The following is a 12,853-nucleotide window of genomic DNA, read 5'->3' as shown; positions in this document are numbered from 1 at the left end:
CAATGTTGAGCTGGTGCAGACACCAACAAGTGACATCATTTCAGTAGAAGCAGTTCCATCAGTGGCACCCAGCAATGCTGAACAGGTGCAGACACCAACAAGTGACATTATGTCAGAAGAAGCAGTTCCATCAGTAGCACCCAGCAATGTTGAACTGGTGCAGACACCAACAAGTGACATCATTTCACTAGAAGTAGTTCCATCAGTGTCATCCAGCAATGTTGAGCAGGTGCAGACACCAACAAGTGACATCATTTCAGTAGAAGCAATTCCAAAAGTGGCACCCAGCAATGTTGAACAGGTGCACACACCAACAAGTGACATCATTTCAGTAGAAGCAGTTCCATCAGTGGCACCCAGCAATGTTGAACAGGTGCAGACACCAACAAGTGACATTATGTCAGTAGAACCAGTTCCATCAGTGGCACCCAGCAATATTGAGCAGGTGCAGACAGCAAGAAGTAACCTCAATTCAGAAGAAACATTTCCATCAGTGGCACCCAGCAATGTTGAACGGGTGCAGACACCAACAAGTGACATTATTTCAGTAGAAGCTGTCCATCAGTGCACCCAGTAATGTTGAGCAGGTGCAGACACCAACAAGCGACATCATTTCAGTAGAAGCAGTCCATCAGTGGCACCCAGTAATGTTGAGCAGGTGCAGGTAACAGTCCATAATATTCACTATCACTAATTAGACAGTTGGTCAGAGATCATCAGTAGAAGTTAAACATCTCCTAGTGGCACCCACCATGTTGAACAAGTGTACGTAACCGTCCATAATATTCACTATCACTAATTAGACAGTTCATCAGAGTTTATCAGCAGAAATTAAACATTTCCAAGTGGCACCCATCATGTTGAACAAGTGCAGGTAAAAGTCCGTAATATACACTATCACTAATTAGCCAGTTCATCGGAGTTCATCAGCAGAAATTAAACATCTCCTAGTGGCACCCAGCAATGTTGAATAAGTGCAAGCACGAACAACAGTTTGAATGCACACACAATTGCTTTTACAAAATTGTTATCAATGCTCTTACACTAAACATACAATTCATAACAAACAGACAAATGATATCAGATAATTGTCACATTAACTATTACAATACACATATAACAGCAAACCTATAATATTTATGGGTGTCAGTGCAAGCCACAACAAACAAGAAAAATAATATTTAGGAGATAGGTCGGTACCAATTACTTGGGATTAGGAAAGGAAAACACACAAAACACACTTCTCATCTTTCATCCACATTAAGTACTACTGTGTAATTGAATAGTGTTAACTGTGTGAATGCAATTCTGTCCAAAATTTTATGTTCAACTTGTGTATCAAGTAGTGGTGGCAGCAATGTATAACAGTCAATAATAGTTAGTCAACGTCATAGTCATCATGTCAAGACCAATGTTTGCCAAGCCAAATCAAAATGTACGGTTGCTGAACAACTGTCAGTGTGCCGAGATATGCAAATACTTCCTCTCTCCAAAAAAAGTATATACTGCTTTGTGATTTAACAAAGTGTGTGTGTAGACAATCTTCCTTCTACTTGAGTGCTCCAGTCTGCCATCTTCATCCTCCTTGTTCCATATAAACCAACAAAAACAATATGCTCCTCACTTACTTTACCTCTTATCCACCAAAACTCAATAATCATCAGCATCACATAAACTTAATACTTCAATAATACCTCTTACGTCGATACATATAAACCTTATCATCAATATCATTTACCTTACCTCTTTTCCACCAAAACTCCAATAATCATGAACTTCACACAATCTCAATACCTCAATAATACATCTTCAATACGTCGACACATATAAACCTTATCGCCAATATGATTTCACTTCCATAACAACTCTTTCCTCTAGTCAATCTCCTAGAGCAAACTTCAATTCATCATCCCATACAATCCGAAGACACAATGTCCACACACAACCTCTGTGTAATCCATCTGACCCAAATCTTCTACTCATTATGAATCATAAAATACATTTTGGTTACCTTGTCCATCATTAAATAAAAGAAATGCATACATGACCTCTAACAGCCTTTAGTTCGAATAACTTTCAGTAAGTAAGTACGAGTACGGAGTTTTAATGATCGTAATATTTCACAGTGTGTACACCACTTCAAGAATCATGGCAAAACAGAAGCATACATGTGGAGTATTTCTTGCGTAAGTGTCACTTCCTATTTCAATTGCTCACGAAGAATGCAGTGTAATAACTGTCAATGGTCTAAACCTAGTGTTGGTATGTAATATCGTTAGCTTCGTTCCTATTAGCGTAAATTTATACAGCTTCCATAAAACCTCCAGCTCATGTGACTTCAATGAAGTTTCTTGTACCAATGTCGTTCGTAGAATTGTAGCAGTTCATTTTCTTATCTTAAAATATAAAGCACTGAGCGTAAGCAAAACTTGCAATAGCGAGTAAATATACCAGTGGAGAACAGAATGTAAAGAAGTGTGGATGCAGCACAATTCCTACAACGAGGCTTTGCCAAGCGAACAATCTATCATTAATACCATAGTGTGACCTAAACTCCATGTTCGTACACCGCATATCAGCATTTCTATATACCAAATTAAAGAGTAGTTATGACAACAAACAGCAATGTATAAATATGCAATCCATACGCAAAGCAGCAAATATGTATCTTACATAATAAACAGGTCATTAGCATCATATCAGCATAAGCAAATAAATGTTCATATGTAATCTTAATAAGTAAACACGAAGGCGCAAGCAGATAAATCACAAAGTATAACTTACATATATAACCATATCAGCACAATTAATCATGTGACAATTATAATTTAAATAAATAAGCACAGCAGGCACATAAAAAAGTAATGTGACATCAGTGAAAAAGCATAGCAGCTAAGCGATGCATAATATACATAAGTAACAATCCTGTTCATTAATCAATCATTGTCAAAAACAGTTAACACGAAGTATGAATCACGTAATCGCGAGCAGCAAATTACGTCTAAAGTACGTACCTAAGTGGAAATATGTTACCTGAAACATAAACTCAATTAATAGTTACCTTTTTAGTTAATTAGTTTCTTCTTCGAAATTACATTCTTCCTGAAAATTTCTCGATAGCAAGTCCTCTTAACGTCGGACACACACAGAATTTACCTGAAGGTCTTAAATATTTTATACAACCGTATCCTGAAAAATACTGAACGTTAATAACATAATTTATCAATTCACTATAGCTTTATACTGAATTTAATCGAAAAAATTAGACTGTGTATTTGTTTACGGCTGTCAGTGCATTCGCACTGAGCGCTCGATCAGCTGTAGGTACGCGTGACGTGGGAAGTAATTGTTTGCGGTTAACGACTGCCTTGTGCGGCGCGCAGACTTGACTGTTGCTTTGAGTATGTGCCGCCGCCGGAACACGGCGCGGTATCCTTGTACTCTCCATGTTTACATGTAACTGTTAGTCTCACAAAAGTATGTCAGTCCACAAAATTTTTTACGTTCGATATATGATGTATTCCCTTAGAGCGTCGAGATTTAAGAGTTTCTACTTCAACAGTGTTATCATGAATAATTTTGCGAATCCTATATGGACCGTTATAAAGCAGAAAAAATTTGCGACACAAGCCTTTTCCTTTGTGAGACAAACGCCAGGACGTTTAGCTGATTTCTCTCTTCTAGCAGCCGGAGATGTAATATTTCGTAGAGCCAGGTTGACAACTTCAGAATGCCGCAGTTTTCGTGAAGGCGGAAAAGGAACGATTTCAGAAATGCGATTTGTTGGTGCTTTGTTTTTTAATATCAATATAGGCAGTAAAGAAGTTGAATCATTAGGGAGTTCATTCAGAATGTTTTGAAAAATATGAAGATACTGATCCCATGTTCTGTGATTCTGATGACAATAAAGTCGACACAATTTATTGATTTCCTTCATCCATCTCTCTGAAGCGTTAGATTGAGGGTGAAAAGTGAAATGAAAAAGGTTTAATCTTACGACGCCTTAGAGTACGAAGCCAAATTTTAGAACGAAACTGTGAGCCATTATCTGATATAACCTTATCAACATGACCCACTTCTTTAAGAAAATGTTTGATGAAAGCGTTAGATACTGAACGAGCTGTTGCTTTGCGTAAAGGTGTAAAACACACATATTTTGATGTCAATTCCACTGCTACCAAAATGTACGCAAAACCATTAGTAGAACGAACCACGGGACCCAACAAGTCGACTGCAGCCATCTCCTTTAATTTCGCTGGAATGATAGGAAACAACGGTGCTCTGTGAGAAATAGTTGGCAGCTTAGCCTTTTGACATAATTTGCATTTGGCAAAAACAGATCGGCAATAGTTTTCTGTACTACCACGCCGTTATCTTCTATTTCTTGAAATAAGTGTGCACCTAGGCCTTTGAATGATGAGTCCATCGCCAAACAAAAATCTTTAGGTAAATCCGGACGTGAAAGAAGTGAAGCAGCAACTAAAGCATCACGAAGTTGTTCAAATTCCGATTGAGCTTCCTCATCCCAACACCAATTAGAATTCTTTCCAGATAGTTCACATAAACGAGGTGTGGCCAAATCGTCCAATCTAACAAAGCGTCTAAGAAAATTACAGACACCAAGGAATCTATGAACATCACGTTTTGTAGTAGGAACAGCATAATTACGAATAGCGTCTAGTTTCTCTGGATCAGGAAGAATACCTTCTGTAGAAATAGTATGACCAGGAAATTTCACCTGAGAACGACCAAATTCAGATTTTTCCAAGTTCACCGTAATGGCAACTCTTCCAAAAATACGTAATAATGAATCCAAAATTTTGTTATGCTCACTCCAAGAACGTTTAGCAATAAGAAAATCGTCAACATATGAAGTAATATTGTCACGAAGATAAACAGGTAAAATTTCGTTTAAACTACGAATGAATGCTGCTGAAGATACAGTAAGTCCAAACGGTAATTTCCGAAATCACTTTTGGGTAAAATAGTCATATCCGGTTAATCTTTACCGACTCTCTAGATAGATTGATAGTAGAAGGGTTGTTTTGATAGATATAAAGAATAGTAGAAGAGTAGGCAGCAGTGCAGAAAACTAAAAGGGAAATAGCACTACTACAGCTCGGGGCCCTGTGCACGCTATGGCACATATTCACTTAGTGTAGCGAATCCCCTGAGGACTTAAAAAGCCGCTCATAAATCCCAGTTTGTGACTTAGTGGCCAGTTTGGTGTAAGTGCGTACATAAATTGATCTAACCATGAACATGGATGTATGTCATTCTTAGAATTGCGAAAGATCTTAAATTTCTGAACAGTTAAGAAGTGTTTATAGTCAAAGTTTTCTCCTCATGGCGACAAAGACCTACCGCGTCTGTCCCAGTCCCAGTGTCGAAATGGTTCAAATGGTTCTGAGCACTATGGGACTTAACATCTGAGGTCATCAGTCCCCTAGAACTTAGCACTACTTAAACCTAACTAACCTAAGGACATCACACACATCCATGCCCGAGGCAGGATTCAAACCTGCGACCGTAGCAGTCGCGCGGTTCCAGACTGTAGCGCCTAGAATCGATCGGCTACTCCGGCTGGCAGTCCCAATGTCGATTATTGTCAAGTTCGCGCGCCTGGCGCCCTCTTGTTGCATCTCGTAAATGAAACAAATTATTTTCTTCAAACCCCTCTGCTATCTGTGATTCTGAATTTCTTCTACTGTCTTTTCCTACGATTTCACCTTCAATTTGTTTGACTTGCTTTCGTAATGCTTCAAATTCCCTTTTGACGCGTTCATTAAATTTTCCCTGATTTTCAACATGTTTATTTATGTTCTGGTACTCTTCTGTTTCTGCAAATGGCAATGGAGCTGTATCATCTGAATCTCTGTCCCCATTTAAACTAAGATTTGTCAATTTATCTGAAATCTCCTCAACTCTTTCCGATGAGTTACCTATTTTTTCTTTCTGTTTATTTACGTCTTCCGTAAGTGTCGCAACTCGGGTTTCAGTATTGTCACATTTAGTAGTTAACTGTTCATACTGTTGCGTTAAGATATTTATTCTGTCATTTGGTACGGATTCCTCGATTCTTTCAAGTATTTCTTCCTTATCATGTGCACGTTGTAAATTTAACTCTGAAAACTTTTGTACTATCACGCGATCTCTTTCTTCCTGTTCTCTGTCCTGTTCCTCTTCTCTAATTTCTATTGAAATTAAACTTTTATTGTGAGCACTCAAAATCGGTTGTACTTCTTCTCTAATTTCTTTCTTTGATTCATCTTTCACGTTTTTGAAACATGTCCCTATTCGTGAGCCTAACTGTGTTTCCATTGTTTCCATCTCAGTTTTAATTGTTCCTATTTGTGAGCCTAACTGTGTTGCCATTGCTTTCATCTTGGTTTTAATTGTTCCTATATCTGTTTTAATTGTTCCTATTTGTGATCCCAAATTTAATGTAGCACTCATCAACTGCTCCATATTAACTGGTTCGAAATTCATTTCGCCCCTAACATTTCCCGCAAAACCAGCTTCCTTCGTCATAGCTGTAAAGCTATCTGTGTTCAATACTATTTCAGAATCTTCTATCGTTAATCTCGTATTCTGTAAATTTTCTGATTGAGAAAAATTTTGAAATGGTTCCGGACTATTTTCCCTGCTTATTAAATTGTTTTCTACTTCATTATTCATGATACTGTTTTCCTCTGTTGGCGAGTTCGTCATGTTAACAATTTCGTCATTCTCACTATTCATCATTTTTCCCTTTTTCATTGATCGCGTAATCATTTACAAAACATACAAAACTCGTCACTATATGAAAATTACACACAATGACACTTTATGACCAACAATATCATTTACACGAAATGCTTCCCTCAAACACGATTAACGAACAATTGAAATCTTCATAATTGCACAAAATTGTCAAACCGGTATACAAGACAACAAAAATTAAATTCTGCAAAAAATACCATTAGAAGGATGACAATTACCAAATCTACACATGCAATATAGACTCAAATTACTAAACTACAAATTACTACAACAATACTACTGTCTGCTATTTTCACAATCAGAAGAATTCCAAGGAACGATCTGAAGCAGCGGTCGCCACGTGCATGGGGGCTTAATTAAATATGATGCAAATAATTTTAATTTTTGTAGCTGTCTGTCCTGTTAGGCAGTCTCGTAAACGGTTGGCCCTGACTAGTATTAGTACGCAATCTGACTGCATAGAATAACAACAAAGAATGAAACGAAATTTCCGTTAACACAATTAATTAATTAAGTCCCCAGCAACTATGAAAGCTACGAAACAACAAGGCACAAGTGTAGCTGTTCTGTGTGTGGAAGTGTGATTCAACGTACACATCTGGCACGGTTCTTCCTCAATACGACAAGATGTTTTAAATGCCATTTACACTGAAATAATTTAAAAAAAAAACAGAAACACTGTGAATGCACATAGATACCAGAAATACAGTCTAATACAAGAACACGAGCCAGACGCTTCGTTGACTGAACCTGTGACCAAGAGGCATTATTGTTTAAGACATTGAAATAATGAAAAAAAAGGAATTTTTTACCTTCATATATATTGACGAATGGCACACTCTGATCATTACAGCATCCCCAATCCAACAACACCTGGTGTCAAGCCCATCAAAACAATACTACAAGTTCTAAACAAGCACTCTCCATGGGTACTTCTCAACAACGACTCACCACTGCTACATCTCAATAGCACTCTCCACCACGACTTCTCGATAAGAACTCTCCACTAACACATCTCAACAAACACTGCCAGTGGAGGCGGCTGAATAATACTCTTTGGCGCAATCTCTGGCGCTGTGGCTCAGTGTAGCCACCTTTCAACGAGTATAGGACGCGGTGTACCACCAGCAAGCGCAGAGCACCGAATGGCGTAAACGAAGGCTGGAAGTAAATCCGAAAATCACAATGGCAAAAGTACTGCCGTCTATTGACGAGAAGGGTACCGAAGGACCAACTAGCCGACCCGTTCACAGTGTCAATTAGTAATGTACACGCAATAGGAAAAAAAATGCAAAACAAGCTGCATGAGTACATTATGAGTGGTACAGGAACATATTGAATCGGGGGTAGAACTGGCACTAACTTACGTTTTACCACTCCTAGCCCGACCGCCGTTTTCTATGAACGTTATACGATACTTCTATGCCGGCCGGAGTGGCCTAGTGGTTCTAGGCGCCACAGTCTGGAACCGCGCGACCGCTACGGTCGCAGGTTCGAATCCTGCCTCGGGCATGGATGTGTGTGATGTCCTTAGGTTAGTTAGGTTTAAATATTTCTAAGTTCTAGGGAACTGATGACCTCAGAAGTTAAGTCCCATAATGCTCAGAGCCATTTGAACCATTTGATACTTCTATTTTATTTTCTCATGTATACTGCTGTGTGTACAAACTATTACTAGCTTCCATCTGTTGTTTACTTTTACGCCTCCTGTCTCCCACTCGGATCCTCTACAACCTGATTCCTTTCCTCGAACATATCCACGTTCTCTACACTTCCCACCGCCTTGACTCCCTCATCCCCTGGTAGCTCCTTTCCTCTCCAACCCCAACCCTCCACCACGCCTTCACCGTTGTGTCCCCCCTATCCTTCCCCTCCACACCCTTCAGCTTTCCCAAGGTGGCTTCTGCCGACTCCCCCTCCCAGATGATGTCGTCTCGCCCTCCATTTATCCCTCCTATCAACCCTGATCCTCACCTCCCCCTCCTTTCTGCTGTCCTTTTCCTGGGGCCCCTCTTCCCCCCCTTTCATCCTGTTTTTTCACCACCTACCCTCTCTCTGCCTCCCTTTTCTCCCCCAAGTCCTATTTGCTCTCCCCTCCATTGCCTTCATCACTCCTTCTCCCGTCTGCCCTGCCCTCCCTGTTTCTACGTCCTCTCCCTCCATTGGCACCCCATTTCTTTTTCCTCTCTCCTCCCCCCCTTTTCCCCTCAACAGTCTAGGTCCTCGCCCCTCCCCCACCGCCATCTGCCGCCGTGTCCCTTTATAGTGCTGTATTAAGTGAGTGTTCAGTGTTGTGCGTCCCCTGTCAGCGTTGTGAACAGCCACCATACTGCCGTTAGTTGTGTTTTTTATCTCATGTGAACAGAAACTTAACTGTTAATTCACGAATTGAACTGATGAGGACGTTGGTGTTGAATTATCTACCCAGCCTTCCAGGAAAATTTTGGTACATCCCAACGTGTTAGCATCTTTCTTGGTCATTTTCATTGAATATTGAGAACACATTGATTTCAGTCAATTTGTTGTTAACTTCACGAAACACAGAGAATATAAACGCTTGTTATACAGGGACTTGACTTATATCAAGATTCTTTAACTCTATCTACAACTTTTACTGGTTAGGTGACTCATTAAAAATAAATGTAACCTTCTGTACACCCAGTTGGTTAACTTCACAATGTCAGTGTTGTCCTTGTGCATAGTGGCCAAGTGCAAAGCAAGGAGCAATGCACTCAGTCGTCTTGTGTCAGCACAATTTCGTTCTAGTTGTTGTTCTGGTACCGAGCGCCGCGGGTTTCGAATCCGCGTCAGACGGCATGGATCTCGATGACCACTAGAGGTCGCTGCAGCAGTCGTGCTGTTAAGTCGTGGCTGCACGAGCTCCTGGCCCCGAGTCTAACATGAGGGCGCCACTGTGGAGCACGTGGTCCCAGCGGCCAATAGCGACAAACCCTGTCGTGTACTTAGGCGGCTGCCTCTCACTCAGCGAGCTCCCCCCCCCCCCCCCAAAATTCTCCAGATCCTTGAGCATCATGCACTCCGCCTCACCTTCCGTATACGCCTCCCGTCCCCCACGCGGATCCTCTATGATCCTCTATGATCCTCTATGATCCTCTATGACCTTTACCCCATCTGCTCCCATTCCTCGAACATATCCCCATCCTCTACCCTCCCGCCGCCTTGATCCCCCTCACCTGCTGGTTACCCCAATCCTCTCCAAACCCTGCCTGCTGCTGCTCTTTCACCGTTGTGTTCCACCTACCCTCCACCTTTACTCTTAATCTCCTTTCTCAAGGTGGCTTCCATCAACTCCCCCTCCCTGATGATGCCCTCTCTCTCTCCATTTATCCCTCTTATCAACTCTGATCCTCAGTCCCCCTCCTTTTCCCAGGCTCCCTCTCCCCCCCCTTCCATCCTCTTTTTTTCCACCTCCCCTGTCTCTGCCCCCTTGTCTCCCCCGAGTCCTTTTGCATTTCCCTCCTCTGCCTTTTCCCATTCCCTCTCTTGTCTGCCCTGCCCCTCTCCCCCCTCATGAGTCCTCTCCCTCCCTTGATTCACCCCCCCTTTTTCGTTTTTTCCTCTCCTCCATCCTTGTTTTCCCCCACCTCCAGGTCCCCCCCCCATCTGCCCTTGGCTAGGGAGTGTCATCTTTGTGCCGGCATTTTCATGCAGTGTTTTACAGTGAGTGTTCTGTGTTGTGTGTCTTTTGGGAAGTGTTACGACCGGCCATCATACTGTCGCTGGGCGTGATATTTTATCTCTTGCGAACAGAAACCAGACTGTCACCAAGTTTTTTAATTGTGTGTCTACTATGTTACTTGTCTGATTCCTGTGTATTTTATTAACATTGCCAACCCCTTTGCTTTCTGTTTTAACTTTCCACAATTTTCCGCCATTTTACACTTTAAGTCACCGTTTTTTCGCCTATTTTTCTTGTTTCTTTTCTTCTTCCATTTTTTAAAAATGTCTGTAGGCTGTAGAGCACCGTACTAAGCTGCTGCCAGCACGCCCCCTTCGGGGGGAATTGAAATTCAATAAAGGGGAAAAAAAAACTCAGCGAGGCAGTCTGATATTCGCGTTGAGTTAGTTGATATCTCGATTACAGACATCGTGTTTACGTTGCGTGTGCTTATTTCCCGTTTACGAGTGGATGTTGTTTTGATTTCGTGAGGTTGTCTCTTGTGACCCCGTTGCTTAATACTTTGTTGTTGATCTAGGTGTCTTGCTCGGTCGTCTGTCGTCGTGTTTGTCCTTCCATTCCCGTTCGTCCATCTTGTTTGTTGGCGGGCCACTGCTGTTCTGTCCCGCCGTGCTTTCGTTACCGGCAACCCCTTGACTTTTCCTCTCGAGGTTATAACACTCATCTTGTATAACTGTGATTTGGTTAATTAAACTGGGGAGAGAAGAGTTCACTTTATCTAGAAGTATAAGCCGGTTGTGAGCTGGAACCAATTCGCAATATAACCACCAGACTACGAAAATTCGACGTGGAAGTATGAAGCAATTTGCTGAAACAAGTTAAGTAAATTGCATGAAGGGTGGAAACCAATATTTCTGTAATACTATTGCGTATGAAATGATGTAATTTACAACCATGTTCATAACTTATCAGAGGATATTGATCACAAGTGTGTCCATTGAACTTCACGGTGGCATAATTGGATAAAATGTGGCCAGTTTCGAAGCATCGGCAATTGAGAAAAATTTTTCTTGGTTCAAATGGCTCTGAGCACTATGGGACTTAACATCTTAGGTCATCAGTCCCCTAGAACTTAGTACTACTTAAACCTAACTAACGTAGGGACATCACACACATCCATGCCCGAGGCAGGATTCGGACCTGCGACCGTAGCAGTCCCGCGGTTCCGGACTGCAGCGCCTAGAACTGCACGGCCACCGCGGCCGGCTTTTGGGTTTTCAGTAGCTGTCTGCGCCACCCTACTTAGGAGCTACTAATTCTTAATGCTGGACTAAGCACGGTGTACACAGTCAGAGATCTTAACTACTTAAGTAAATGGTGATGTCAGTTTCGGAATGGTCGAGAATGTTATCTCAATTGATGTGACTTGAAAACCGAGACTATTTTATCTAATGAATTTAGCTGTTTTAAACATACATCGTAAATACAACAAACTTGATTGCTTTCAAAACCTTCAGTACTATGGCTGTATTTCTGTATATGACAGGTGTCCGAGGATGCACTGCCACCAGTCATGGTCTGGATCTTCGGTGAGCACTTCACTGGTGGCAGCAACTCTGATGAGGACTGGGGGCCCGACTTCTATCTCGACCAAGAAGTCGTTGTTGTCCTCCTAAACTACTGACAAGGAGTCATGGGTAAGTCCCGCTCTGAACACCAGCTGTGTCGCCAAATAAATACTACCAGACCGTTCTGAGAAGTAATGCCTCCTTAACTGTTTTGGGAGAACTCTTAAAGCTTTGTGAGGAAAAGAAACGTTACTAGCATTCTACAAGTTTATTATTCATATCTACTTATTTGTAGCCCTCTACCGCCAGAAGGATCCGAAATTTGGCGTCTAACCTTCAGCATGACGATGCTGGACCACAGAGGAGCGCAGCGTCATCTGGCGCCTTGTGTTCACTCTCATCGATCACCTTCCATGCAGTCCTGATGTGGCCCCATCCAACACCAGCTAATGGTGGGTATATGATAGAAGTTACAATGGCATCTGGCTTAATATTCTGAGTGCTCAACTTGTTTTGCCACGGAGGTTATTTACTTCTGACGTACGATTAGTTAAATCTAACGTCAGGATATTATGTTTGAAGAGTTTCATTTTTCTATCGTATGTTTTCCTCATTTCCGCCTAATGAAACAACGGTTAAAGAGAACATCTCCTCGGCAAATTGTGTAAATTCGTGACTAATTCGTTATCAGCATGAAGTGATTTGGTACCAGTGTTAATCAACTTGACGAAGGCTTCGTATATTTGTGTTCCATTTATTACGTACGCCTCCTAGCCTACGACCATCTTATCTGATGTAAAGAGTGACAAGCGAGATAGCAAAATGGTTCAAATGGTTCTGAGCACTATGGGACTTAACATCTGTGGTCATCAGTCCCCTAGAA

The 12,853-nt window shown here is 41.5% G+C and overlaps 1 protein-coding gene across 1 annotated transcript in view; it reads left to right on the top strand.

Annotated features, from left to right (window-relative positions):
- Nucleotides 1–12,086, top strand: part of LOC124803135 (pyrethroid hydrolase Ces2a-like) — a 184,241-nt gene extending 172,155 nt beyond the window's left edge. The window contains exon 12 of the mRNA XM_047264314.1: nt 11,949–12,086. Within this exon, the coding sequence (XP_047120270.1) occupies nt 11,949–12,086 (138 nt within the window). The remainder of the gene's footprint in view (nt 1–11,948) is intronic.
- The last annotated feature ends 767 nt before the right edge of the window (nt 12,087–12,853 follow it).

This window comes from Schistocerca piceifrons, chromosome 6 (assembly GCF_021461385.2).
Source record: "Schistocerca piceifrons isolate TAMUIC-IGC-003096 chromosome 6, iqSchPice1.1, whole genome shotgun sequence".
Taxonomy (NCBI): Eukaryota; Metazoa; Arthropoda; class Insecta; order Orthoptera; family Acrididae; genus Schistocerca; species Schistocerca piceifrons.
Note: the sequence above shows the minus strand (reverse complement) of the source record. Positions and strands in the feature narration are given on the sequence as shown.